General features: G+C 40.8%; 1 protein-coding gene across 1 annotated transcript in view; it reads right to left on the reverse strand.

Annotated features, from left to right (window-relative positions):
* ZNF407 (zinc finger protein 407) overlaps positions 1–26069 on the reverse strand; it is a 439772-nt gene extending 413703 nt beyond the window's left edge. The window contains 3 exon segments of the mRNA XM_049111754.1: positions 52–1443; positions 1446–4793; positions 25744–26069. Coding sequence (XP_048967711.1) covers positions 52–1443; positions 1446–4737 — 4684 coding nt within the window. The 5' untranslated portion in view covers positions 4738–4793; positions 25744–26069.
* Positions 26070–26873: the final 804 nt, after the last annotated feature.

The raw sequence follows: 26873 nt of genomic DNA on the forward strand, positions 1-26873 counted from the left end.
CCCTCCACCTGCAGTTTACAGGTGAACGCAGGTTTGCAGATGGGTACGTACCTGTATGAGTGCGAATATGCGCTAGAAATGCCATCGAGTTGCTACTTCGACACATCTTCCCGCAGTACTTGCAAACATTGCCTTGATTTTCTTCCCTCTCGCGGTTGATTTGCTCAGTGTCTTCCACTATGTACTTGTTCACCTCGCGGAGCAGTTCTTCATGCTGGCCTTTAATATGCAGAAATAAATTCTGCTCTGAATCAAAGGGCTCCGTACACTTGACACATTTAAAGGTGGCCCCGCCCTCTGGAAGCTCCTCTACACTGGCCTGCTCATTCCTCATGTGCCCAGCACTGGCCAGATGCTGATGAAGGTTGCTCTCAGTATAGAATGACTTTCCACACAGTAAACAATGGAAGTGTTTCTCCTTTGTAGGGTGTTTCATGGCTATGTGAACATTCAGTCCACTCAAGCCATCTGCTAAGAAGCCACAATCATCACACCGAATTCGTGTGGATTCCCCAAAGGAGCCACCGTCAGATTTCTTCTTTTTCATACCTTGAGCACAGTCTTTCAAGGGCAATTCACTGATTCTCACCCCTGTTGTTATCAGACCCTCTTCAGACTGGTCTAACAATTCTCCATCTTCAGGGTTCTTTATCCTTATTATGGAAGAATCAAACCGGCCAAAACTATACATGGCCTGTCCTCTGTCATCAATACTGATTATAGTTTCATAGACATCATTACTTTCAACTGTGCTATCAGAAGCTGGACCGTCCTCTTCCAAAATAATTTTAGTTTCATGTTGGGAATTCATCAGAATTTCCTTGTTCTCCATAACTGGGCCTTCACCACTATCTTTCAAATCCTCCGGATTCTGCGCACTTCCAACCTCGTTCTGACCACTGCTTTCCAGGTCCAGCTCCTGCCTTGTCCCCGTCATCACAACAGGCATGGTGCTTTCAGCCAGATGCCTTCCCCCTACACCAGGTCTGCCGAGGCCTTTCTCTGCATTCTCCCCCGCCTCCCCAACATCTCTCTCACTAGGCGTGCTCGGATCACCAGTGTCATTCAACACGCCACGGGCTCTCTCTACTGCCTCATAATCCAAAGTGGAGCTTCCTGAATTTTCATTCTGAAATCTGCTTGGGGAGCCACAATTAGAGGAAATATTAAAGGACACCATCTCCTCAGGTTTCAGAGCTTTATCCTTGGCCAGGGGCTGTTGGAAATTTCCACAGAAGGAATGATCTTCACTGAGATTAGATTCTTCTTCAGTCTCAATCTCTACAGAGTTGGGAGCACGGAGTATCTTAGACACATCTAGACTAGTATCCTCATCCAAAACACAAACATCAGCATTATTTTTAGATCTCAGAATTTCTTCAGATGATTGGTCTGAAATTATCTGATATTCTTCAGAACTGTGTTGATGCTGCTCCTCTGGATGATGATATTTTTGGACACATCTGCAGAACTTGCTTCTATGTCAGAAGAGGTTAAGTAAGACTGCCTTTTCATCTTGTGTTTCTCTGTGGCCGCGTGTCTGGTCATCTCTCGGCGAGTCACAGCATAGTAATCGCAGGCCATGCAATAAAAAGCAAATTCTTTTGTATGTTTCCGTTTTATGTGCAGTTCCAGAGAAGCAGAAGAGTGAGCATTAAAGTCACAGTGAACACACTTATTATCACCTGTACCCACACCATCTCTCTGGGAGCATGCATCCCCCTGCTGAGGAGGGTCCTCTGGTTCTAGAGACATTTGTTCCTTTTTATCAGTCAGGTGACTGTTGACTTCCCCATCTGTAGAATGAAATACATTTTCAACTTCCACTTCAGTTGGATTTCCGTGCTCTGCTCCTGGCTTTTCTGAGGTGCACGTATCTGATTCAGCTGACTTATTAGCAAGTTCATCAGAACCTGCTGAGATGGCATTCCTTCTGCAGGCTTCCAGGTTACCCCCTTCGGGGCCAACAATGATATCTGAACTTTGCTTGCCATTTGCTTCTATTTCTACACGTCCTTTATGTTTCTTAGTGGCACAATGACGTTCCATATCTCCCTTGGTCACAGTATAATACTTACACACTTTGCATAAATAACTATACTGGTGACTGTGTTTCCGTCGAATGTGAACAGTCAGGTTTGTGATACTGGAGGCCAAGAGACCACAGTGAGAGCATGTCCGAGAGATGTTACCTTTGGGTCTCCCTCTCTTTGAAGTAGCAGTCAAAGCTACTTCACCCTCCCTGGCCGTCACACCAGGCTGTGGCACTTCCTTGCTAGTCAGTACACTCTTTTCAAGACAGGAAGACTCCTGCAACTGCACCCCTTCCATGTGGCCTTCTATTCTTCCATTTCCAGAAACGTGAAGCTCCTCTTTTCTGTCATTTGCACCTATACACACCCTTTCAATACACTCTTCAAAACTTAAGCCAATGTTGTTTTTCTTGGCATTTTCAAGATGCTTGCTTCTCTTAATGTGCTTCTCCATTCCCTCCTTGCTCAGCGAATAAAGATTACACGCTTTACAAAGAAAGTGGTAGTCCTGACCATGCCGGAGCTTTATGTGTCTCGTGAGAACAGTGGAGGACCTCGTTTTATAAAAACACTTCTTACACTGAAACTGAGGCTTACTTGAATGCCTTACTTCGTGTCCATGGCTCACCCTGGGCTTACCTGCTTCCTCCTGAGCTGCTTTACCTGACTCGCTCATTTGATCTTTCATGTTCTCAGATTCTAAAGAACTTAAGGGTAAGGTCTGCAAAGCCAAATCACTGTTAAAGGACTGAGAAGTCTTTGGTTGAACCAGTAAACAAACGTGCTTCTCAGCCATTGCATGTTCTTCCAGGTCTTTCTCAGACAAGAAGAATAGATTGCAGGGAGCGCAAAGAAAACCCATCTTGTGCTTTTCCTTCATGTGGTCTCTGAGACTTAGTTCATCCTCAGAAATAAATGAACAGCACTGACACCTGAGGCCAGCGGCAGCGTGCTGGTGCTGGCTGTCATGTGAATGCCTGTCCAAGTCCCTCCTCAACGTGCTGGAAAAGTCACAGGCCTGGCAGTGAAGCTTCACCTCTCCAGGGGGGGCCCTCTCCCCGTGGGTCTTCAGCTCTGTCCTGTTTGTAGCCTCCTGACCACGGTCTGTACAAGTCCACATCTGACGATCGGCAGCTGGCCTCACCACCATGGAGCTAAAGGAGCACGCCCGATGGGAGCTTCTTTGGTCCTGCTTCAGGTCTGCACTTTCTGAGGAAGCCACACACACACTGTCGACACTGCCACTTGTTTCCACGTGTTTGGCCACGGACTCTGCCTCACTTGTCTTCACCTGGGTTCTAAAGTGTTTCATGTACATCCTCTGGGTGTCATTAGCTGCTCTTTTACTAATTCCTAAGAGATTAAATCTTTTCTTGGCCTGGCCTTTTAAGGTAAAAGTGCCAGTCCGTCTTCGGAAGCTACTGCCCAAGGTGAGGATATTTCGCTCGGGTCTGGGTCTTGAGCTTACGCTGACACTGTGTGCTGCCTGTAAAGTATTTTTGGTAGATTCAAATTTCTCTAGGAGACCCTCTGAACTGACCAAAGCTCCTAACTTTTTATTTTTATCCTGGTTTTCAGTGTTTCGAGCTATGCCAAGGGAAGTAACGTTTTCTTCGATGATCTCTACTTTTTCTGATGAAGTATTCCTGGATGGCATCATTTCAACAAGCAGCTCACTGCTACTTCCACTTTGCTTAGAAATGTTTCCTCGGAAATCTTTAAATTTGCTTCCAACATTTCGTAATCCTTTTGAATCACCTGTCTTTGCTATTGGTTTAGAAGCTCTTGGTTTTACGCGAACATTTTTTGTTCCCATGGCACATGGTTTCTTAGGGAAGGGCTGTTTTGTTAATATCTGTACAAATCCTCCACGAGCGGCAAGATTCTGACGTCGGAGATGCGTTTTGCCGAGATAATGGGCATTCAACAGGTTTTCTTCCACACACTGAAAGCCACAGAGATCACAAGAAAAGACTTGCTGTGGCCCATGTGTCTGTCTGACATGCACATGCAATGCTGCACTGCTCTCTGCTTTGTGGCTACAGTGACAGCAGGTATATTCCATAGATTGTTGCGTATGACATTCAGCATGTTTTTCCAAATCAGGGCAAGAAGAAAACAAATGACCACATATGCTGCACTTGAAAACTGAATCTACATTTCCAATGGTACAACTAACACTGATCTCTTTCAGGGGGAAAGGAGATTCTCTTTCCGGATCAAGGGAAACCATTTCCTGAGCAGATTTTTTTTCAGTGTCTATTTTCGGAGAAACAGCATCCACAGTGCTAAGACTGCAAGGAGGGGAGAAGGCATTGGGAAGACGCGTGCCTCCATCTGGGCATTCATTCAGGAGGGTCTCCCTCACTGTCTCACTTAACGGAATATGCCCTTCTGGGACCATGCTTGCAGAAGTTTCTAGCCTGTGAATGCCCTGTTCTTCAGGCTCCAGGTGCTCTGCCTCAGCTGATAATTTCATTCGTTTGGAAGCATGTTTGTTTCCGTCTTCCACCACAGTGACACTGCCAAAGTGTGAGGATTCTGGAAAACCTCTTTTGCTGGTGGGATTCTCTGAGGAATTTGGGATCACATCAAATACAGGCCCACAATCAACATCATGAGATGAAGTATTTCTCAAGTCTTTTGCTTCTTTGGTGATATTTTCATCCTCATCATTCTCTGGCTTCTTCTCAGTATCCATCATTAATAACGTACCGGTGACGTTGCTTATGTCAGGGCGGCTCACTTGGCACTCATAACCTGTGCACAAAATAAACATGGTATTAAACCTCTCAACGTAGAGAACACACACGCACATATTTTGTCCAAAAGTCAACATAAAGTGACATGCTGAGTGAAAAAAATATCACAGCCTCAATATTTCCTTTTTATTGAGATGAACTTGATGCTGTGTGTCAAGTCCTTATGAAAAGTTCAAAGTCAGATGTAGGAAACACCACATCACCACACTGTTGGCTCAGGAAGCAAGACTATGGCATCTCTGACTGAAGAAGTGTTCTCAACCAGCTTGCAAAAAAAATTCCCATGAGTCAATTCTCTCAACTAGTACATTTCAGTTTACTTTTTTTTTTTTAAATGGAGAAACCGTCTTCTCAAATTTTATTTCAGCAAACCTCTGTCTGTAAAACAGATTAAACAAAACTGCTGTGACTCAAGCCAGGAAGTCAGGCCTTCCCCTCTGCAGCCTCCCAACCAAAGCCCAAGCTCCAGTGTAAAAGGAAATAACAACTGCTTCATCCTTTGCCCCTACAGCAAAGAGACTTACCAATATTTTCTAAATATATCTTAATTAACAACATACACATTCTCATCACACATCACTATTCCTGCTCAAACTTTCCAACCAATGAAAAGCCACTCCTGTTCCCACTGTCAATCACCAGTTTCCTCATCTAATAGCCATTCTGTACCGTCTGAAGGTTAATGACAAACAGAAATGTCAGCAGGAGAGCAGGATTAATGAAGAAAATTTTGGGGAGAGAAAAGAATCTCACTGAATAAAATGCTTTAAAATCAATAATATTGATTTTATTTTTCATTATGCAATTTAATTCAATTAAAACATATCATTTTCCATTTACTTTACACCAAGATTGGAATTTTCAGCCAAATGCCATTGGATTTGATGTGAATAAAAAACCATAAAATATTATGGCCTCAAAACTAATGAGAACTACTTTTAACTATTTTAACTACTTTTTTCATAACAATGACAAACCAAATAAAGGCTGTTGCTTTGGCTCTGTGAAAAGTGGGGAACAAAATATATTTATGTGACACCAAAAGCAACAAAAGAAAAAATGGATAAATTGGGCTTTATCAAAATTGAAAACTTCAAATGACTGTATGCTTCAAAGGCCACGATCAAGAAAGTGAAAAAAATAACTGACAAAATGGGAAAAACTTTTTACATATATCTGACACAGGACTTAATCTAGAACATATAGAGAACTCTTACAACTCAATGATAAGAAGATGAGCCAATTTCTAAATGAGCAAAAGGACTGACTACACATTTCTCTAAAGAAGATAAACAGCCAAAAAGCACATGAAAACATACTCCGTATCAGCTGTCATTAGAAAAATGCAAATCAAAACCATAATGTAATACCATTTCATACTCATTAGAACAGGTAGAATCAAAAGGTCAGTTAATAACAGGTATTGGTAAGAACGTGGAAAAGTCAGGATAATCACAAAAATGCTAGTGGGGACAGAAGAGGGTGACGCCACTTTGGAGAAGAGTCTAGTGGTTCCTCAAATGGTCAAATGTGGAGTTACCATGCAGAGCATCAATTGCACTCCTCGGGATACACCCAAGAAAAGTGAAAACATATGTCCTTGCAAAAACTTGTACACAAATGTTTACAGCAGTATTCTTCACAATAGCCAGGAGGTGGAAACAAACCAAATGTCCATCAAGAGACTAATGGAAAAACAAAATAAGGTACATCCATATCCACACAATGGGACTTTGGCCACATAAAGGAATGAGGTACTGACATTCACCACAGTCTGCATTGCCTCAGAAATGCTAAGTGAAAGTAGCCAATTACAAAAAACTACATAGCGTAAGATTCCTTTCACAGGAAATGTCCAGAATCGGCACATCTATAGATATAGAAAGAAGGCCAGTGGTTCCTTAGGTGAGGAGCAAGACAGGGGGTGAAAGCTAAAGAACACAGGGTTTCTTTCTGAGGTGAGGAACGTGTTCTAAAATTCACTGTGGTGATGGTTGCACATGTCTGTGAAGATACATAAATCCATTAAATTATAGTTCAAATGGATAACATGTATAATATGTGAATATCTCAACAGAGCTGCTTAAAAATTCTAAATTTACATATATAATCTAAAACACAAAAACATCTTGTATTTGGTACTGTGTTATAATAACAGAGTGTACCATTCTTGTAAAAGAGTAAAAAAGATAAATGTACATAGTTTCACCACACTTACAAGAGGTTTACCATTTCTCCAGTATGCAATCCAGAAAATAAATTAAGTAGGAGGTTAATAGATGTTTGGGCAGGAAAAACATACCCCTGGTCAAATACCTTTAGGCAACTCTGGTTTGAACCAAAGTTTCTTTACCACAGGATGTCTCAGCACATAAGCATTTCTCAAACCAATTTCATTACAGAACTCATTACTTATAAAGAATCAAGAGACCACAGGTTCCAAAGAACCCTTTAGAAAATGCTCCTTTAAATAAAGTATTGGTTCTGCTAGTCAATATTCGTAATTAAAGAGCAAAGCGGGGGGGGGGGGGGGTGGGGAATGAATCATGCATCTGTCCCAAAAACAGTATTCTTGGTTGTAGATACCAGAACTACAGCAAAGAACACAAAATCTCTGCCTTACACTGTAAAGGATATGACATTTTTTTTTAATAGAAATATTTCCCAATCCAGAACATCCACCTCTAGTCAAAAAGAGTCACAGGGACTGGATTTGCTCTCATGCATTAGACAACTAAAAAAGAAAAAAACAGACAAAATCTATGAAACAACATCATAACACTTTGGACATCAGAAACTAAAGAATTAGGGGCACCTGGTTGGCTCAGTGGTTGAATGTCAGCCTTTGGCTCAGGTCTTGATCCCAGGGTCCTGGGATAGAGTCCTGCACCAGGTTCCCCATGGGGAGCCTGCTTCTCCCTCTGCCTATGTCTCTGCCTCTCTCTCTATCTCTCATCAATAAACAAATAAAATCTTTAAAAATTAAAAAAAAAAAAAAAGGAAAGAAAGGACAGTGATCAGAGATGAGATGCAAATAAGAGAAGTCCCAGCTTCCAGCCTGGAGAAAAGACCCAGGCCACAGCACAGCAATGGGGATCTCATTCAGAGCCCAGGGGTCTCCCAACAGAGTCAAGGGACAGCTAGAGTCTGTCGGGTAGAGTCAGAGAAGGGAGAAGCACCAAAAAAGAACAGTTCAGAGACCTGCAACGGGCCCCTCATGGATGTCCTATCAAAATAGAGAACATGCCATCTTCTTATAAAATTCTTCTCCTGCGGGATCCCTGGGTGGCGCAGCGGTTTGGCGCCTGCCTTTGGCCCAGGGCGCGATCCTGGAGACCCGGGATCGAATCCCACATCGGGCTCCCGGTGCTTGGAGCCTGCTTCTCCCTCTCTCTCTCTCTCTCTGTGACTATCATAAATAATAAATAAAAGAAAAAAAATTTAAAAAAAAATTCTTCTCCTGCCCCTCACACTCACTCCTTGGTAACTCCCCCTCCCTGAGACAACCACTGCCCAGTATTCTTCTGCAATGAATTAGTCTTGCCTGTCCTGAAGTTCATAGAAGTGGAATAGGACAACAGGCCTTTTGGGGGAAAGGAAGGTCTGCCTCCTTTGCTCAATACAATGTCTTTATTGCATGTATTAACAGTGCATGTGTTCCACTTTGGTGCTGAGCAGTATTCTGTTGTATGGATATACCACAATTCCGTCAATGGACACCTGAGTGGTTTCCTCCTCTTTGGCTATTATGATAAAGCCACTATGAATATTCTTTGCAAAGTCTTTTTATGGACATATATTTTCATTCCTTTTGTGCAAACACCTAAGTATAGTAATACTGAACTACAGGAGCAGAGGTGTATGATAGCTTTATGAGAAACAATCTGACTGATTTTCAAAGTGGCTGTGCTGTTCTACACAGCCACCAGCAATGTCAAGCATTTTGACTAATCCATACATTCTCGCCAATATTTGATGCTGTCAGTCTTTGCAATTTAAGTCATTCAGGTAGGTGTGTATGGCTTTAATCTGCATTTCCCTGACAGCTAGTGATGGTGATAAATACTTTGTTATGTGTTTTATGAAATGTTTGTTAACCTTTTGCCCACTTCTTACACAGGTTGTCTATTTTATTATTGAGCTGGAGGAGATGTTTATGTGTTCTGAATATAAATCACTTGTCAGATACATAGTTTCACAAATATTTTCTTCCTTTTCACTTTATTAATGTCTTTTTTTTTATATTAATGTCTTTTGATAAGCAAAAGTTTTAAATTTTGATGAAATCAATTTTTTCCTGTTCTGGTTATTTATATGTCTGGTTTGTTTTTGTCTTCCCATGCTAGAAAGTAAGGGCATGGTTTATTTTATCCACCTTTATATCCCAAGAGCCTAGAACAATTCCAAGCACATATAAGGTACTAGAATAAGCAAATATTTCATTGTGCTATAAAAAAAATGTCTCTTCCATACAAAAAAAAATGTCTCTTCTCTCTGAGTATTTAGAGGTAAAATGAAAAATATCTGAGGTATACCTCAAAAGAGTCGAACAGAGGGACACAGTGAAGGCTATGTGGTGATAAAGATTAATGCTGAGTGACAGTTACATGGAAATTCAATATACTATTCTATCACCTTTTGTATAGGTCTGTATATGTACATGTATGAAAATGTCCATAGCATAACTTATGTTTAATTCTTTTTAATGTTTCGTCTAAAATGGTGTGAATTATCTTCCTTTCATTTTTTTTTCAAAATTTTTATTTATTTATTCATGAGAGACAGAGAGAGAGAGAGGCAGAGACGCAGGCAGAGGGAGAAGCAGGATGGAGACACAGGCAGAGGGAGAAGCATGGATGCAAGGAGCCCAATGTGGGACTCGATCCCGGGACTTCAGGATCGTGCCTTAGGCTGAAGGTAGCATTAAACTGCTGAGCCACCCAGGGATCCCCAATTCTCTTCCTTTCAATGATGACTCCAGCCATCTCTTACCCTTCCAACACTGCTATGGCATACTACTCTACTACCTTCACTGTGGACACTAGCAGGAGTTTCATCTTTAGAAGTATATGCATAGAACAACCACTAACTCACACACACCTAAGCAGAATGAATGTTCTAATGATGGCACCTACTAATACATTTTTGAGACAAAAGAGTGACCACTGCATTAATGTGTACACGCAAAATAACAAAATCCTTTATCTTCTATAGAATGCCTCCAAAATTTTAAAACAAAAGGAGAAATATTTCTACACTTGTTATTACCCAACTGATTTTTTAAAGTAATGAAATAATTCAACATCTTATTTTATCAAGAAAGAACAAACATTCAACAAATATATACCGAGTGAAGGGAACTATCGTGCTACAGATGCGTTCTTTGCCCTCACCAGGCTCTTGTTCTGTTATGAGCCATGTCACATACACACAAAGGAACTCTAATACAAGGCCACATATGAACATGTGTGACAGGAACTAAGATCTACAGCTGTATCAATGAGCAAGGAATCATACTTCCAAGCAGAGTATCTGGCCAAATAGCAGAAATATCATATGAGCTACGGTCTGAGGAAATTGAAACTACTTTTTTCTTTTTTTGACAGAGCAGGTAGCAGCAGTGAAACAACTCAAGTAGAAGAAAGGGATTAGGCAAAGCCACACAACACCCACAATGCAAGCATGCAAGACTGCTGCCTGCAGTCCAGAAAGCCACAGTGCTGATTTTCTACTATACAAAAGCAGGGGGTCAACCGAAGACCATGTCACACAAGGCTATGAAATGAAAGTTGGAATTTATTCAGTAGTGCCAGTGAGGAATCACCAAAACACAGCAGTACTTTAGGATGATTAATTTTTCAATATGCAGGACACACCACAGGTAGAAAAATTATACACGCAGAGAGAGTGTCTTCCAATAGTTTAAGTTACAAGGTCCAGAACTAGAATGATGTCAGTAAAATTATTTAATAAATATCTTAAAGTGATCTAAAGGGGATTAAACAAAAGTGAGAGCATTCATGCTAATGTAAATTAAACAAAAGAGTCTTCAACAGAAAGATTATGAGAACAAGCACCAAACTGCCAATGGAGATGGGGGAGAGAATCCAACTCACCCAGCTACAACAGTTTAAGTACTCATTTTTCTGGAGGCAAATTTCATTCATTCGCTCAACAAACATTTATGGAAAGCCAACCAGAAAGTACCTTTAATTTTCTCAGAAACAAAGCAAATGAACAGGTAAGGGACTCACTGCCAAACAGCAGTAAGTAAGAAATAATCTCTGTTTCTTCGCAAAATACTGGTACCAGTGGAGAAAGAAAATGAGTCTCATACATCCTCCCAGAGTAAAGTTTCAAGACTCAGAACACCCAGGAGGGGTCTATGCTAAAGTAATGGGATACAGTATTAAACCCATCTTCTGAAAGCATGTTTCCTATACAAATCCATTAATTACCATTCAATATATATCCTCAGTGTGCCACAAAGATTCTTAAACACGTAATTCCATGCACTTTATCTCCTTATCCAAATTCCCAACCAGTTGTTCCCTGACTTAAAAAAAAAAAAAAAGAAAGAAAGAAAAGAAACAAGTAAGCTGCATGTAACTTTATCATCTTCAATTTCACCTATAAATTATTACCTCACCAAGAATCTGTCATAAAAGTAAGTTCCTGCTCTAATTGACACAGTCTCTGCCATGGTTTAAAATTCTTTAAAAGGTTGCAAGAGAGAAATCAAGACACTCCTGAACTTTTTTTTTTTTAAACACTCATATACTCTTTAAGAACAAAATAAAACAAATCAATAGCAGCCTTCTGATGACACCTGGTGGCCAGTGCTCACAGGAAGTTTCAGCCTTTGAAAGAAAGAACTTCACAAATACAGAAGGGTGATTACTGAACCATTTCACAAGCTCTTTACTCTGGGCAGAGTGCCCGAAGTCTCTCCCTTCACCTTCCTCACTTCGGGTGTACTCTTCACCCGTTCCAAACTCATCTTTATTTCTCTCTTCATCCCTTTTCTCTATTCTGACACTTACATGTTAAGTGAGCTCGAGCAACTGGTTCGTGCATGCTCCTGCTTTCTCTTACACGCTCACAGACACCTCTCACTGGTGTGACAAAGCCACCCACGCTAGAAACCACCCCTCCTGTTTCCACTCCATGGCACCTCACCCTTCATCCCTCCTGCATTCACCCCAGTTAGTGGTGCAAGCAGTGTGAGGTGAGTACCTGTTGGCACCAGGCCAACAGTAAAATCACAGCAGGGGACACGTGTGTGCAGCATGGCAGGTGTGCACACACTTGCATATATAAAAACTCCCAATGGTCTTTTGTCCTTTCCCTTTGGGGAGTTCAAAAAAGGATGAACTCCAGAAGTCATTAAGATCTGACAGTAGGTATTCTCTCCTCCCAGAAGGACAGGGTAAGGCAGGTAAGACTTCCTACAAGTCTATTATAAGCTGCAAAGGTCACAGGTGAATGGGACAGGAATACATGGAAACCAGTGGACTACTCAGATCTCTTCTACCTGCCACTTCCAACCAGACTTACCATTATGCTATCATCTAAATGAATAAAGTATCACCCAATCCATTTTTGGAGTTGCAATTTGTAACAGAGACCACAACATAAAAAAAAAAAAAAAAAAAAAAAAAAAACTCGATTTTCTATGAAAATGCTCTAAGTTGAATGAATTCTTCCATGACAATAGAGTATAATTTAGCACCCTAAAATCCATTCACTAGATAACACCAGAGGCAGCTTTACCACTAGGAATGGATGTATCCACAGTCATGGTTTGTGCACCATCAGACCAGTGCATGAATACTTCGGTCCAGTAAAACCCACGTCCTTGTCCAGAGAACAGGCCACAGTGCATTCCTACATAGTAAGTTGGTAAGCATGTCCATTTCCTCACCCAGGAAAAGGCCTGTGGTAGTTTAAAATGAGTCCACAGACTGTCTGACACTCCCTTCAAAGGACAAAAACCTCATTCTGTCCCCTTGGTGTGGGCTGGCCTCACTGACCTGCTTGTAAGTGGAAGTGACGGTGTCTGACTCCAGAGAGCAGGTCATGAAAGGCACAGGCTCTCTGTGGGCCCCCTCTCTGGCCTGCCTGCTGCAAGGACATTCACGCAGACTCTGTGTGGGGCAGGAGACTAAGCTCCCATCATGGGCCGGAGAAGAACACAGGGCTCCTACCAGCCGGCGAGCAGCTACTCCAGCACCAAGTCAGACTGCCGATGTCCACTGCCCCCATAACAACCTGACTGCTGGAGAAACCAGGAGCCAGAACCTTCCCAATCCACAGAACCAGGAGTAACAGATGCTTGTTGCTTTAAGTCACTGAGTTTTAACATAATTTGTTACATAGGAACAGAGAACTAATAGAATGCCCTTCTGTCCACCTTGTCAAAAATAACAATGGCTCAGTTTTACCCTCCTTTATGTTTATGTTCTATACACTTCCTTTCTTATGTGCTCTAACCTTTAACCACAGAATCCTCTGTCCTAGCACATTAAGATTAAGGTACACAAGAGGGGATCAGTACGTGTTCACTGAAATACATTGTATAATATGCATGTCAAGAGCAGAAATCTTATCAAACTTCTGTAAGATTTGAGAACTTTAATCAACTGACATTTATACCTCTTTCACTACCAAAACCAGATCTGATACAGCTTACAATGAAAAACTGATATAACAAAGTCAAGAGTTATTAAAGAGCTAACTAATAAAGAGATGAGGAAGAGTCTTAAATTTAGATTTGTATGGAATAAAAGGAATGTCTTAATGCTTCCTGAAAAACCTGCTCATTTTGGAATTAGACACTCACTTGTATAGGCCCCAGGGATTGCTCAGAGAGCAACCTGCCCCAGAACTAACAGTAGCCATGAGTTCCTTTCCAGCTAGACTCTGAAATGTTAGCAGCCTACATTGCTAACAGTCGCGAAATCCAATGGGGCAGCTCACATGGTGAACACATGCATTGGCCACAGGCCACGTGACCCCCTCCTTCCCCTAGCAGGACACATGCAAGCTCAGAAGATCCAGGGGACACCGGCCACAGGACTCCTCATACCTGATTAAGTTCCAACTCCAAAGTATCTCATGTACCACGTTTAGCTTAGTCCCAACAAAGAACCTTCCCCGGCCAGTGTCCAGGGACACACTGAACAAGCAGGCCCCAACTATGTGCTCCCCAGCCCAAATGGTAGGAGTAAAGTAAAACTACCTGACGGAGAAAAAAATTCTCACTCAAATCAGAACAGAATTTTGCTTCTATTCTAGGGAAACATGTTTTATTTCCAATGTCCAATTCACTTTTGCCTGCAAGTTAAAAATTAGAATATGTGCTTGGTACCTATGGTAGAGCTAAAACAATCACTAAAAAAACATACTAATAGGGATCAAACACGGTGACCACAACAGAAGAAAAAGACCATCATCCCTTTAATTACCAAAGAGTTCCACCTTTCCAACACTACTTATGAAAATGTATTAAAATCAACATAAAACAACAAACCATGGGGCAAGATAAACTGTAAAAGTAGCTCAGCCTTCTTACCTGGCTATTTCTTTTCTTTTTTTTTTTTTTAATCTTCCTACACTTCAAGTACTATTTTCCAAATACATTAAATTGATTCAGTAATAAAGTTAATTTTACGATAATCTTATATCAACCATCTCTGACAAATGCAGCTTTTTGTAGTCAGAAATATTTTACACAAAATGTTAAAATTTAATATATCTTTCACAACGGATTTTTTTAAAATCAATGCTTGTTAGTATTTCTACCAATTTTTTAAAATTTATTTTAAAGAAATAAAATTTTTATTGGAACAGGAAAACAGGATAAAAGAAGGGGAATGAAGACTCTGAGTAGAGAATGAAAAAGTTCAATGCCATTAAAAGCAGACGCACAGGATCGTTGGTATCTTATGCCATTTGAAAAGGTTGTTTTATTATCAATGTAACTAATCACAATGAAACCATCTCTTACAACTAAAGACATTATAATGAATTTTCTTTACAACTGCAGAGAAATGGGATTTGCTGTTTCACATCAAATAGAACAGGCTGTATAAATTCTTCTTCCTATTTATTGTAAAATATAATTTCATCTATAAAATCAGTCATGAAATATTAAAACTGAAACAACAGAATTTATATCCTTTACTTAATTTAGTTTAAACGGTCTATTCACTAAAAAAGGGGGGGGGAGGTATATGTGATAGAGCCCCTATACTTTCTCATTAAGTGTTTCCATTAGACCCTTTATTTTCAAGAATTTATAATACAGCCATAAAAAAAAGCATTCCATGATAAAAGTTAGTATACTTTACTCAAATTTGCCTTTTATCTTTATCAAAAGGCAAGAGAATGAAATGAAGCACATGGCATACTGAAAGCTGAGGAACGAGGAGGAGGAGAATAAAAAGAAACACGTAATCCATTTACTCTAAAAATTTTAAACACTAGTGAAAGAGAACATTAAAGTACAAAGAAGGAAGCCTTTGTTTTCATCCCAAGCTTCCCAACAATAGGCTGCAGCCCGCGTGGCGACCACCGACCACTGCACCTAAGCCTCAGCGTCCTGGGCCAGAGGGGAGGGGAGGAGAAAGAAGACCCCTGCGTCCAAGGAGAAAACCCCTCGGTGACAGTAAGGAGCCATATTACACTCAACCAATAGAAAACGAACTCTTAGGTATGGATTTCTTTTTTTTTTTTTTTTTTCATTCCAGCAGAAAAAACACGAAGAAAAAAGGGATTTCCAAATTGCGAATTTGGGAGAAATACAACAAAAACCCACGTAGAGACACGTTCCAGAGCTCTTGCTGAGACCACATCACCAGGTCCACTGGGGGGGGGGGGGGGGGGGGTTACAATGGCTCATCAGAGAGCTGCAGGGAAAAAAGATGGAAACTGCTAATTTGGGAAGAAATCTGGAAAACACTGTAATTCCAAATGTCAATAAGCTAACACACGATATAAAAACTATCAAGTCTCAGAACATGTGGAATATAAATTATTAGGTATCAAAGATCTGAGTGCTAAAAAAGTATATTTAGAAAGGAGAAAAGGCTTCAGTATTAAATTTTTTAAATGGAGGTAGTTTTAACCAAGTCCATTTATATACCAAAGTTAATAGTTTTTTTATTTCCTCTGGGTGGCAAAATTATGGGTCACTTTTCTTCCTCCTGGCATTTTCCTATACTTTCTAAAACATATTACTTTGGGAAGACGACTGACAGGGATGCTTTTTAAAAAATCTCTACATACGGTTGAATGGAAATTGACCACTCTCAAAAAAAGAAAAGAAAGGTGGGCGGGGGGTGGGGGTGACTGGGTGACGGGCACTGAAGGGGGCACTTGATGGGATGAGCACTGGGTGTTATTCTATATGTTGGCAAATTAAACACCAATAAAAATAATTTTTTTAAAAAAAAAGAAGCTCTAAGACAGAAACACATTTATGATTGTGGTTCTTGGACTAAACTCTGAATCAAAATAAATAAAAGGAAAGATAAGGGGGACTTATTAAAAAGTAAATGTCTGAGGAAGCACTCAGAGACCTAACACTGACACTCAAGAACAGAGGGAGGTGGGCAGAAACAATTAATACACCCTTAGCACCAGATCTTGGCCCCTAACACCACTCCCACTAAAAGGAACTTGGCAGCCTCAAGAAATGGCAGATTCTAGGGCTGGGGCAAAGTAGGTGTACAATATGAGCCCAGAACATTTTATTATGTCAAAAAGTGGAGAAATGTTTTTTTTTAAAGATTTATTTATTTATTCATAGAGACACAAAGAGAGAGAGAGAGAGAGGTAGAGACACAGAGAGAGGGAGAAGCAGGCTCCATGCAGGGAGCCCGACATGGGCCTCGATCCCGGGTCTCTAGGATCATACCCTGGGCCAAAGGCGGTGCTAAACCGCTGAGCCACCCGGGCTGCCCGAGAAACGTTTAAAAAAGACGATGATGATGATGTAACACAGACACAAGAGTCAGCTGGAAGGGGCTCCTCCTGGCCAAATCTGGGACAATGTGAGCACCAAATAATTAAGCACCATTAGACACACGAATGGACAAGTCCATGTTTATAGTTGGCAGATGGATGAACCGATGAGAAAAGACAGCCCTGTGTATATAGCAGGATGCTGAGGGCCGACTGGTAAATATGGAGGGAGTGAAGAAGATAGAAAGTCATACTAGCAAAGACTGCATCAGGCAAGAATCATCAATGGATGCTAAGTATAGGGTGGGGAATCATCCTGATATGTAGAATGTTTGAATGGTATGAAAGCATTGCCCCAAAAACTGCTTATCAGTTTCAAGGAAAGAATTTTTTGAAAACCTCAGTAATTGTCCAGTGGATAAATCAGCAACAGCTGTGAAATTAATATTTTCAAGGAAAGGCAGAGAGACATAGTATGCCTTCAGACAGAACACCCTGAGAAGGACAGGACACCATGCACCATGCAGGTGAGAATGCAAAACCTGCAGTTAATCAAGAGGAAACAGTAGACAAACACAAAGCAAGGAATATTTTATTTTAAAAAGATGTTAAAAAGAAAAAAAATGGAGGGGATCCCTGGGTGGCGCAGCGGTTTGGCGCCTGCCTTTGGCCCAGGGTGCGATCCTGGAGACCCGGGATCGAATCCCATATCAGGCTCCCGATGCATGGAGCCTGCTTCTCCCTCTGCCTGTGTCTCTGCCTCTCTCTCTCTCTCTCTCTCTGTGACTATCATAAGTAAATAAATAAAAATTAAAAAAAAAAAAAAGAAAAAAAATGGAGAGGACTACATTCCTCACCAATGTCAATGTCATAAAAGACAAAGACTATGGAAACATTCCAGATTAGAGGAGGCAAAGGAGAGAGGACAACTGAATGCAATGCCTATTCGCAGACTGAATCCTGTGATGGCAAGGAAAAAATGCTATTAAGGACATTTTAGGTCAACTGACGAAAAAGACTGTGATGATTAACTGTATGTGTTAGCTAACTGGGTTAAGGGATGACCAGATCGCCAGTAATACATTACATCTGGGTGTGTCTATGAGGCTATTTCTGGAAGGGACAGCATTTGAATCAACAGACTGAGTAAAGATCACCCTCACCAATGTAGGTGGGCATCACCCAATCTGCTGAGAGCCTAAATGGAACAAAAAGACAAAAGGAGGGCAAATTTGTTTTTGGGTTTTTGGTTTTTGTTTTTAGATTGAGCTGGGACATCCATCTTCTCCTGCCTTAATACTCCTGGTTCTCAGGCTTTTAAAAATCAGACTGAATCAAACCATCAGCTTTTTCATGTCTCCAGCCTGCAGAAAGCAGACTGTGGGGCTCTTAGCCCCCGCAGCCCTGTAAGCCAACCCCTATAAGACAGGGGCTCATCTGTATACACACATATATGTGAGCCTACTGTTTCACTGAAATACTGTCACACATTTTTGTACAGAGTGGTTCCAGAGGAGAATATTAAAGGATAAATTTTCTAACTTGGTTCTGGGATTTCTAGAATTGGCTCTCTAATCTGATTGGATTAAAAGATGCTAATGATTCTGTTTTCAGTGTAAAAAGAGTGCTTATACTTGGTCTATGATGAGAACTGATTACAGATACACAAAATACCTGCATTGGATACTCCTAATCAACCATTTATATGAATCAAAGCGCTAAGTGACTCTGTAACATTTCTGAAAAACCAAGGAATATAATGACTGGTTGGTTGGCCCAAATGTTGCTGGACAAAATGAAAGAAAATGATGAGCTCGGAGAGTCAAGTCCCAGCTCAAGCACTGCATAAATGACCTGAGAGCTTCCAAGTGTGCCCTGCAGGAAAGCCTGATCTCCTACAGCTGCAGGGCTGAAAGTGCTGCCTATCAAATGCTGAACATCCTTCAGAGATTGGCTAGATCCAAAAGCAAGGTGAATGGGCAGCCTCTCAGGGGTACACTGCTACTCTGAGAGTGCTAACTGGGAAGGATCCAAGCCCCAAACCCTGGGATGGGGACATGAAGGAAGACCCTAATAAAGCTGGGGATGCTGAGTTTCTAAATTCTGATGCATCTTCTCTGCCAGCGAAAGAGGTCTTCCCAACCCCAATAGTGCCCCCATGCCAATTCCTATTAATAAATGTCATTTTCTGTGTCTACATTTAACATGCCATTGGTTCTGTTTCTGTGGAGAACCCCAATATAAGTACTAATGTGAATTTATATAATTAAATGCTTTAATTATATAGGGGAATATACTTATTTCTAGAAAATATACACTTAATGATTTATGGGTAAAGGGTCATAATATAGTTAATTTACTTTCAAAAAAGTTCAGGGAAAAAAGGGTGTGTGTACACACACACACACACACACGTAAAGAGAGTGTACACACTCTCCAAATTATCTCCAAATAAAAAGTAAAGAAAAAAAACAAAAAAGATGAGTTTGTTTCAAATAGATGGCTTACGTCTACGGCCATACCACCCTGAACGCGCCCGATCTCGTCAAATAGATGGCTTACAAAGATCTCTGCCACATCTCTAGGAACTGTCAGGGGATATATATAAAGCTTCTTAAAGAAAAAAAAAAAAAGATCACTTTCTTAGACTTGACAGAAAACTACATAGGAACTAGCAGCTCCCATTTAGACTTCACTTCCAATTGAGGGCCCACTGCAAATTATATTCTTCCTAGTGTAGCTGTGTCTCTGTACTAAAACGTTTTTGGGTTTGTTATAAAGATTTTATTTATTTATTCATGAGAGACACAAAGAGATGCAGACGTAGGCAGAAGAAGAAGCAGGCTCACCACAGAGAGCCTGATGTGGGACTCGATCCCAGGACCCAGGGGTCACGAACTGAGCCCAAGGCAGACGCTCAACCACTGAGCCACCTGAGTGCCCCTGTACTAAAAAGTTTTGACTCCTTTGCCATTAGAGGTTAAAAAACTATTTGTTGGTATCTGTTGATTCCTGTCCACTTGTAGTTTCCACACCAGCCTTAAAAAGTTCTGGGAGATGCCAACGCCAACAGAGTGTCATACTTCAGGAGTATGAAGTATTTTCCTATTCCTAGCAAAGCTGGTTAATGTATGTTCAATCTTACAAAATTTCAATGGTATCAACCATCTGCAACAGATAAACCTTCCTCGTGTCCCAAGCAAAAGGCCACGAACCGGCTAACACATCAGTTTCCTGACAGAGGCATGATGTATAACGGCACACTGTGATAACATGCGGCTAAGAGGCATCACAAGACTTCCTGCATCCTTACATCGGGTCAGCACTGCTTCCATCTTCTGTCCTTGGACACCTGAGCTCTGTCCGTACCATCTAGTCCAATTCTCTGCAACTAAGAGCCACTTGCAATCATACACACCTGTGGATTCTTTCATTGCCCTAGAAGGTTCTCTCTGCAACTACTCTGCCATTCATTACAAAGTGCTGGCATTCTTCTATAACTTTTCTTACCCCTTTTCTCATGATTTACACCTGGTAAAACTTCATTTCCATTTTCAAGTTTCCCTCCAAATTCTCCATCTGACTTCGATTTTGCTGTTTTTCATTAAACCTCTGTGTCTCTCACATCTCACCGTTAACTAGGATGACAAATGAGAAGGTTAGCCCCACATCAGGGTATCAGGTTCTCTGCTCTGCAGGGAGTCTGCTTCTCCCTCACTGCACCTCCCTTCACTCATGCACACATGCTCTCAAATAAATAAAATCTTTAAAATAAAGAAATGAATAAATGAGAGGTTAAATAACCTCCAAACTGTCTTTTAAAAATGATTATTTTTCACTTGATGGGATGAGCACTGGGTGTTAGGCTATATGTTGGCAAATTGAACTCCAATAAAAAAAAATTTTTTAAAAAAACAACAAGTATGAATTCAATTTCTGCAATAAATTCAGCAATATTCAGTTATCTGCATTTTTCTTGAAAAAAAAGAATATTTTTGGACCATTTTAACATACTTCTTTTGTTTTACCTGATGTGGTACAAATTAGGAAAATAAATTCATCACAAATTCTATCACCTTTATTTTTCCTGCCTGCTTTTATTTATCCTGCCTGCTGACATGGGTGTTAATGAATGCAAAAAATAAAATATGGTTAAAGAAAGGAGAGAAAACTGGACTATATACAAAGATAGACTCTTCAAAAGGAAAACCAAAAAGACTGTTTCCGTTTCAGTGTCTACAGTGCATAAGACTTGTCTACAAAATTCTGGAACACCTGAATTAAGAAGCTCCATTCTCACCTTAAAAGACAAATATTAAAACAGACTTAAAGTATTAATTTGTACACCAGGAGACAAGCTACCAAAATGACTGTAGAGGTTAAAACCTAAGGTGATATAAGTGCAATGTCTTAGGTAAATTCTAGAACTTTAAAACCAATTGTGAGGGGAGTGAAAACATGCTTGGGCTACTTCCTCAGTCACAGGGATGGCAGAGGCACCCCTCCAACAAAGTACCCCCTCCTGTTGACGGTGCCCAAAATGCCCCCGCGGTGGCACCCTACACACACTTAGGAAAAGAATATGGGCAACTGGAAGAAGAAGAGGGAAATGTGAGTGAGTTCCCCACTGCTCTTCTTCCTAATACACCCAAAATCATTTAAATCGGTGATTCAGTGGTGCTTCTCAGTTCCTTCCAAGCCTCACTGTCCTCTGGGAGTTTGGGCCAGGGGGTTACCATCAGGGGCTTTCTCTGCTGGAGTATCAGCGTGTTTCAGGATTCCCCTTCATGCCACGCTCTTGGCTTCTACAGGCCCACCGCTCACTAACTCTAGGAGATGCTGCTTCACGCAGTCTGCAAATGGTTAAGACACACTGTTTTTGTGATCCCTCAGTGACCACAAACACAGACATGAGGAAAACAGAATAACAACCTTCTTAATAGGAAAATGTTGCAGCCAAAGCCTCCTCAGACACAGTGTGTCTTCTAGTTTCCAGGTGACTGCATTTATTTCTATTCAAATTTTATGGATGAAGCACTGAAGTTACTAAAAAAATAGTGTTTCTCATGTGAACAATATTTCCCAAGTGCAACAGAAAATCACTAATGGCATTTTAAAATAAAGTTACATACCACAAGCAAGGATTTTTAAATAAGTACATATTATTCAACCACGGATAGGAAGAAAAACACAGGACCAACCTAGGACTTCACATATATTAATATATTACTTCTTATGACAAGGTCCAGTTTTAAAAAAATGTGAGATTAAAATACTGGGGTATAAAATATAGCAAAAACAATCAAGTAGGCAAATGACTTAACCCTTGGAAAACTCTACATATCTTATTCATTTACTAATTTCTTTTAATTATATAAATGCTTAAAAAAATCAGTAGGAATCAATAAGGACTCAGCTCTGAGTTCATTCTGAAACAAGAATGCTCTGAAAATCAGTCCCCTCCCTGCTATTGGCAGCCCATCCGGGCTGGTCTCACAAAGTCCCGTTTATGGATATTCACATGTGGGTAGGAGCTTCCTTCAGATCACACATCTATGAAACAGGGCAGAATGATAAAAGACCCCAACTCTGTAATATCATGCTTCCACATTCCAAGGAACAGATCACAGAACTATATCTGTGGAGGAGGATAACTACAGAATACTAGTTTTCTACATATTCACAACCTGCTTTTCCTTTTTTATTTGGATACAGAAGCTAGAACCAACACAGCAAGAAGGTAACACCTAACACCTTTACTACTGTAATAAGTGAGTTTAAAAATGGGTCAAGCACAAACACAGAAGTTTGTGTCTCACTCTTGAAGACTTCCAGGGCAAGTGTTCCTGGTCTGCAGGCAGTCAGGTCCAGGTCCATCCTGGAATCCTGGTTCCTCCCACCTTCAAGGCCTGCCCTAGAGCTTCCTCTTTCCCTGCATCCAGCTGACAGACACAGAGGAGCTGAAAGAGGCAGCACATTTGCTTCTTAAAAGCCTTGATTGAAAAGTGGCACCTACCACTTGACTCATACTTGCTTCCTGCCAGAGTCGGAAAAATGTGACCTGGAACCCTGCAGCTCTGTCTTAGGAAAGAGAAGAACTGACAGATTTAGGTGGGCAGCCAGCCTCCTCTGTCACACACCAACCCCACAATGATCATATTGCTTATCATTAGATCCTTAAGGAAGGCTTTCAGGCTTTAAAAAACCTTTGAGAAATGCAACTATCCCTGAAGAGCACACCTGGAGCTTTTACTTCCACATTTGTAAAACAAGGAAATTATAGACAATATCAATCCCTTACAAATTCACCTAATCATCAAAACTTGAACCCTTGGTCCTATCCACGGAGAGATTCTGATTCAGAACGTCCAGGAGTGCCTGGGGGGTTCTGTCCCACTTAAGTGTGGGACTCTTGATTTTGGCTCAGGTCATGAGCTCGGGGTTGTGAGACTGAGCCCTGCACAGGGCTCCACGCTGGGCTGAGAGTCTCCTTGGGATTCTCTCTTTCTCTTTCTCTCTCTCTCTCTCTCTCTCTCTCTCTCTCTCTCTCTCCCCCCCTTCTGCCCCCCCCCCTCGAGTTCACACTCTGGAGTTCTCTCTCTCTCCCCCCCTTGTGCCCCCCACCCTGAGTTCACACTCTGGAGTTCTCTCTCTCTCCCCTCCCTTCTGCCCCCCCCCCCTGAGTTCACACTCTGGAGTTCTCTCTCTCTCTCTCTCTCTCTGTAAAAAAAAAAAAAAAAAGAAGAAGAAAAAGAAAAAAGAAAGTCTGGGATGGGGACAAAAGTTAGTAGTCCCATACCCATACCCAAAACTACATGATGGACCCACAAGATTCTTTTTTTTTTTTAATTTTTTTTTATTTATTTATGATAGTTACACAGAGAGAGAGAGAGAGGCAGAGACATAGGCAGAGGGAGAAGCAGGCTCCATGCAGCGGGAGCCTGATGTGGGATTCGATCCCGGGTCTGCCAGGATCGCACCCTGGGCCAAAGGCAGGCGCCAAACCGCTGCACCACCCAGGGATCCCCACAAGATTCTTAATGAAAACCATTTGATCTCATTTTTTGAAAGACAATAATTTCTCCTACCATTCCTAATGATCTAAATTTTCTAAGCTATTTTTAAAAGTACATTACCACCTTAGTTTAAATTCTAATGGCTTTATAATTATATGCACTCCTATGATTTCTCATTCTATAATAAACTGATCCAATAATTATATATCAAATTCGAACCCATAATTCACAGTCAGCAGAAATGATAAGTGAATTGTACACTTAAAAAGCAGCAATTTGGGGGATCCCTGGGTGGCTCAGCAGTTTAGTGCCTGCCTTTGGCCCGGGGCATGATCCTGGAGTCCCATCGAGTCCCGCGTTGGGCTCCCTGCATGGAGCCTGCTTCTCCCTCTGCCTGTATTTCTGCCCCGCCCCCATCTCTCATGAATAAATAAATAAAATCTTTATTTTTTTTTAAATAAAATCTTTAAAAAAAAAAAAAGCAGCAATTTGTTGCTGCTTCTAGGTTTCAAACACCAAGGTTCCATTATATTTAGTAAGTGACAAGAAAGCTAGACTTTGGTTACAATGGATGATTACACTGGTTTAACTCCCAACTGGGTTAAACAATGTCTTTTCCTGACTAGGCTTACTACCTTACTTGTTTTTATTTAATGCTATTCTGTTTGTATTTACAAGACAAAAAGCACAGCATATAGGAGAAAATAAAAGAGAAGTGTGAACATCAAACACATTGCAAAACACTGAGAGTTATGACTGAGATTACACAGCTTCAGCAAAATGCAGCAGAAACTAGGAAAGCTGAAGTATCTAAAATCAGTTTTAAGAAGGCTATGTTCTACATTTGCCCATAAGGGATCTCTGACAGGCACTCCATGTGTCTGAAATGCAGACTTCCCTGCTATGGAGGGACTCTCGTAGGCTGTCAACTTCTTAGTGAGGAGCTGACTTTGCTAGAAAGTATGACATGATATAATTACAAACATTTGACAGTTCTCCTGATTTAGACAATTTTAACACTCTGAATATCAAACAAAAATAGTAGTGCTATTTGGTTCCATAGGACATATAATTTGACATAGGGCTTCAAGAACCACATTTTTATTTTTCCTATACTTGTTAATTTCAAGGAGTGAATGTCATACCATGATGGCTTTCAATAAGATTTTCAGTGCAAGCAATGTTTAAGGAAAAAATCCTCAGAATATGGGATAAATAGGACACTCAAAAAAAATTATCAAAGGTGAAGAAAAAACAGGCAAAGGTAAAATTCTCCAAAGTTCCCTTTTTAGCAACCAACTGCCCAAGCCAAGAAGTATCATTTCTTAAATCCTCTGGCCTAATACCACTTTCTAATGACCTGGAAGATGCAATCCTTAGAACTAAAACAGAATTCAATTTCTTTTTCAGCTTTAGGGACTTGTCATCGGCTAATTCTAGCAGATAAAGTCATATACACTGGCTTAGGAAAAAACCTAAGACAAAGTAACTTTTCAAATGGGGCAAACAGACTCTTTACCAGTCTCCTACACTCCCCACTTTGCTTTTACTTTTTCTCTCCTAACTCCAGCACTCTCAGTCATTTACTGTTTTGTCGGATTATATTCTTGCTCTGACCTTTTCTAAGGGTTTTTCAGATCAGAGAGCCTCTACCACTTGCACTTGCAAGCCCACAGCTACCTTTCCTTTCCTGTACTGGTGATACTGGCCCACACAACCTCACTGTATAAACTCAGCACAAGGGATGCCTGGGTGACTCAGCAGTTGGGCGCCTGCCTTTGGCTCAGGTCTCAATCCCAGGATCTGGGATCGAATCACACATCAGGCTCCCCATGAGGAGCCCTCTGCCTATGCCTCTGCTTCTCTTGCTCTCTCTCTCAATCTGTATCTCCTATGAATAAATAAATAAATCTTTTAAAAAAATAAAAATAGGGGGATTCCTGGGTGGCTCAAGCGGTTTCTCACCTGCCTTTGGCCCAGGGCGTGATCCTGGAGTCCCGGGATCGAGTCCCGCATCGGGCTCCCGGCATGGAGCCTGCTTCTCCCTCTGCCTGTTTCTCTGCCTCTCTCTATGTCTATCATAAATAAATAAAAATAAATCTTTAAAATAAATAGATAGATAAATAAATAAAAAAATAAATAAATAAACAAACTCAGCACATGATGTACTTGGCAGTAAGCACTCAGCAAGTATTAACAATCGTTATCATTGAAACCAATTTTCTTTTTTGAAATCTCTACTCCTGAAAGTTTATATCCTAATCCTGCAAAAACACGTCTTTACCACAATCACCTCATCATATCTTTTTTACAAAAAGTGAATAGTCCCATGCAGACAGACTTTGCAAAAAGAAAAAAAAAAAAAAAGCACAGATGTTTGTGTTTTAAATATTTGGTAGATATAAAAAACAATTTTACCATGGGCAAGGAAACAAATCCCTGGGTGCAGATCAGTTTAAGAAAATTAAATACTTATCTTTGTCCCTCTCGGTGCCCCCACCACCTTCGCTCTTCATACTTACAGAGCTCTCCTCGGACATGGACTTTGTGTCTGTAACTTATCTGTTTTCTTAATTACTTTAGCAAATAGTACTCTAACAGTATACAATTTGTTTTGCACATTTCCAAACTTAAAAAAAAAAAAAAAAACGAAAAATAGTATATATATTCTTCTGGAAGTATCTTTTCTTCCCCCAGATGACCTTCCTGACACTTATCCCTGGTGATGCATGCAGCTAAAATCCTTCAGTTTCACTACCGTATAGTCCTTCACTATAGAAGTCTAGTACAACTTATCCATTCTCCTGTGATGTACACTGCTTCCAGTTTTTTCCTTTTACCAGTGCAATAGTGAGCGTTCTTGTACACGTCGCCAGGCATTCAAGCACAGCAGTTTCTCTAGAGGGCAGTGAATTGCCAATTTTAGCATGTACCCATTCACCTGAAGAGCTTGTTAAGCTGGCCCATCCTCAAAGTCTGATTCAGTAGGTGTAGGGTGAGGCCCAAAATCTGCCTACAAAGTTCCCGTGAAATCCTGGGAACACATTTTAGAGGCACTGCTCTAGGATAAAGACTTTGAAATGGAATTACTAGGT

The sequence above is a fragment of the Canis lupus genome, chromosome 1, assembly GCF_003254725.2.
Source record: "Canis lupus dingo isolate Sandy chromosome 1, ASM325472v2, whole genome shotgun sequence".
Classification (NCBI taxonomy): domain Eukaryota; kingdom Metazoa; phylum Chordata; class Mammalia; order Carnivora; family Canidae; genus Canis; species Canis lupus.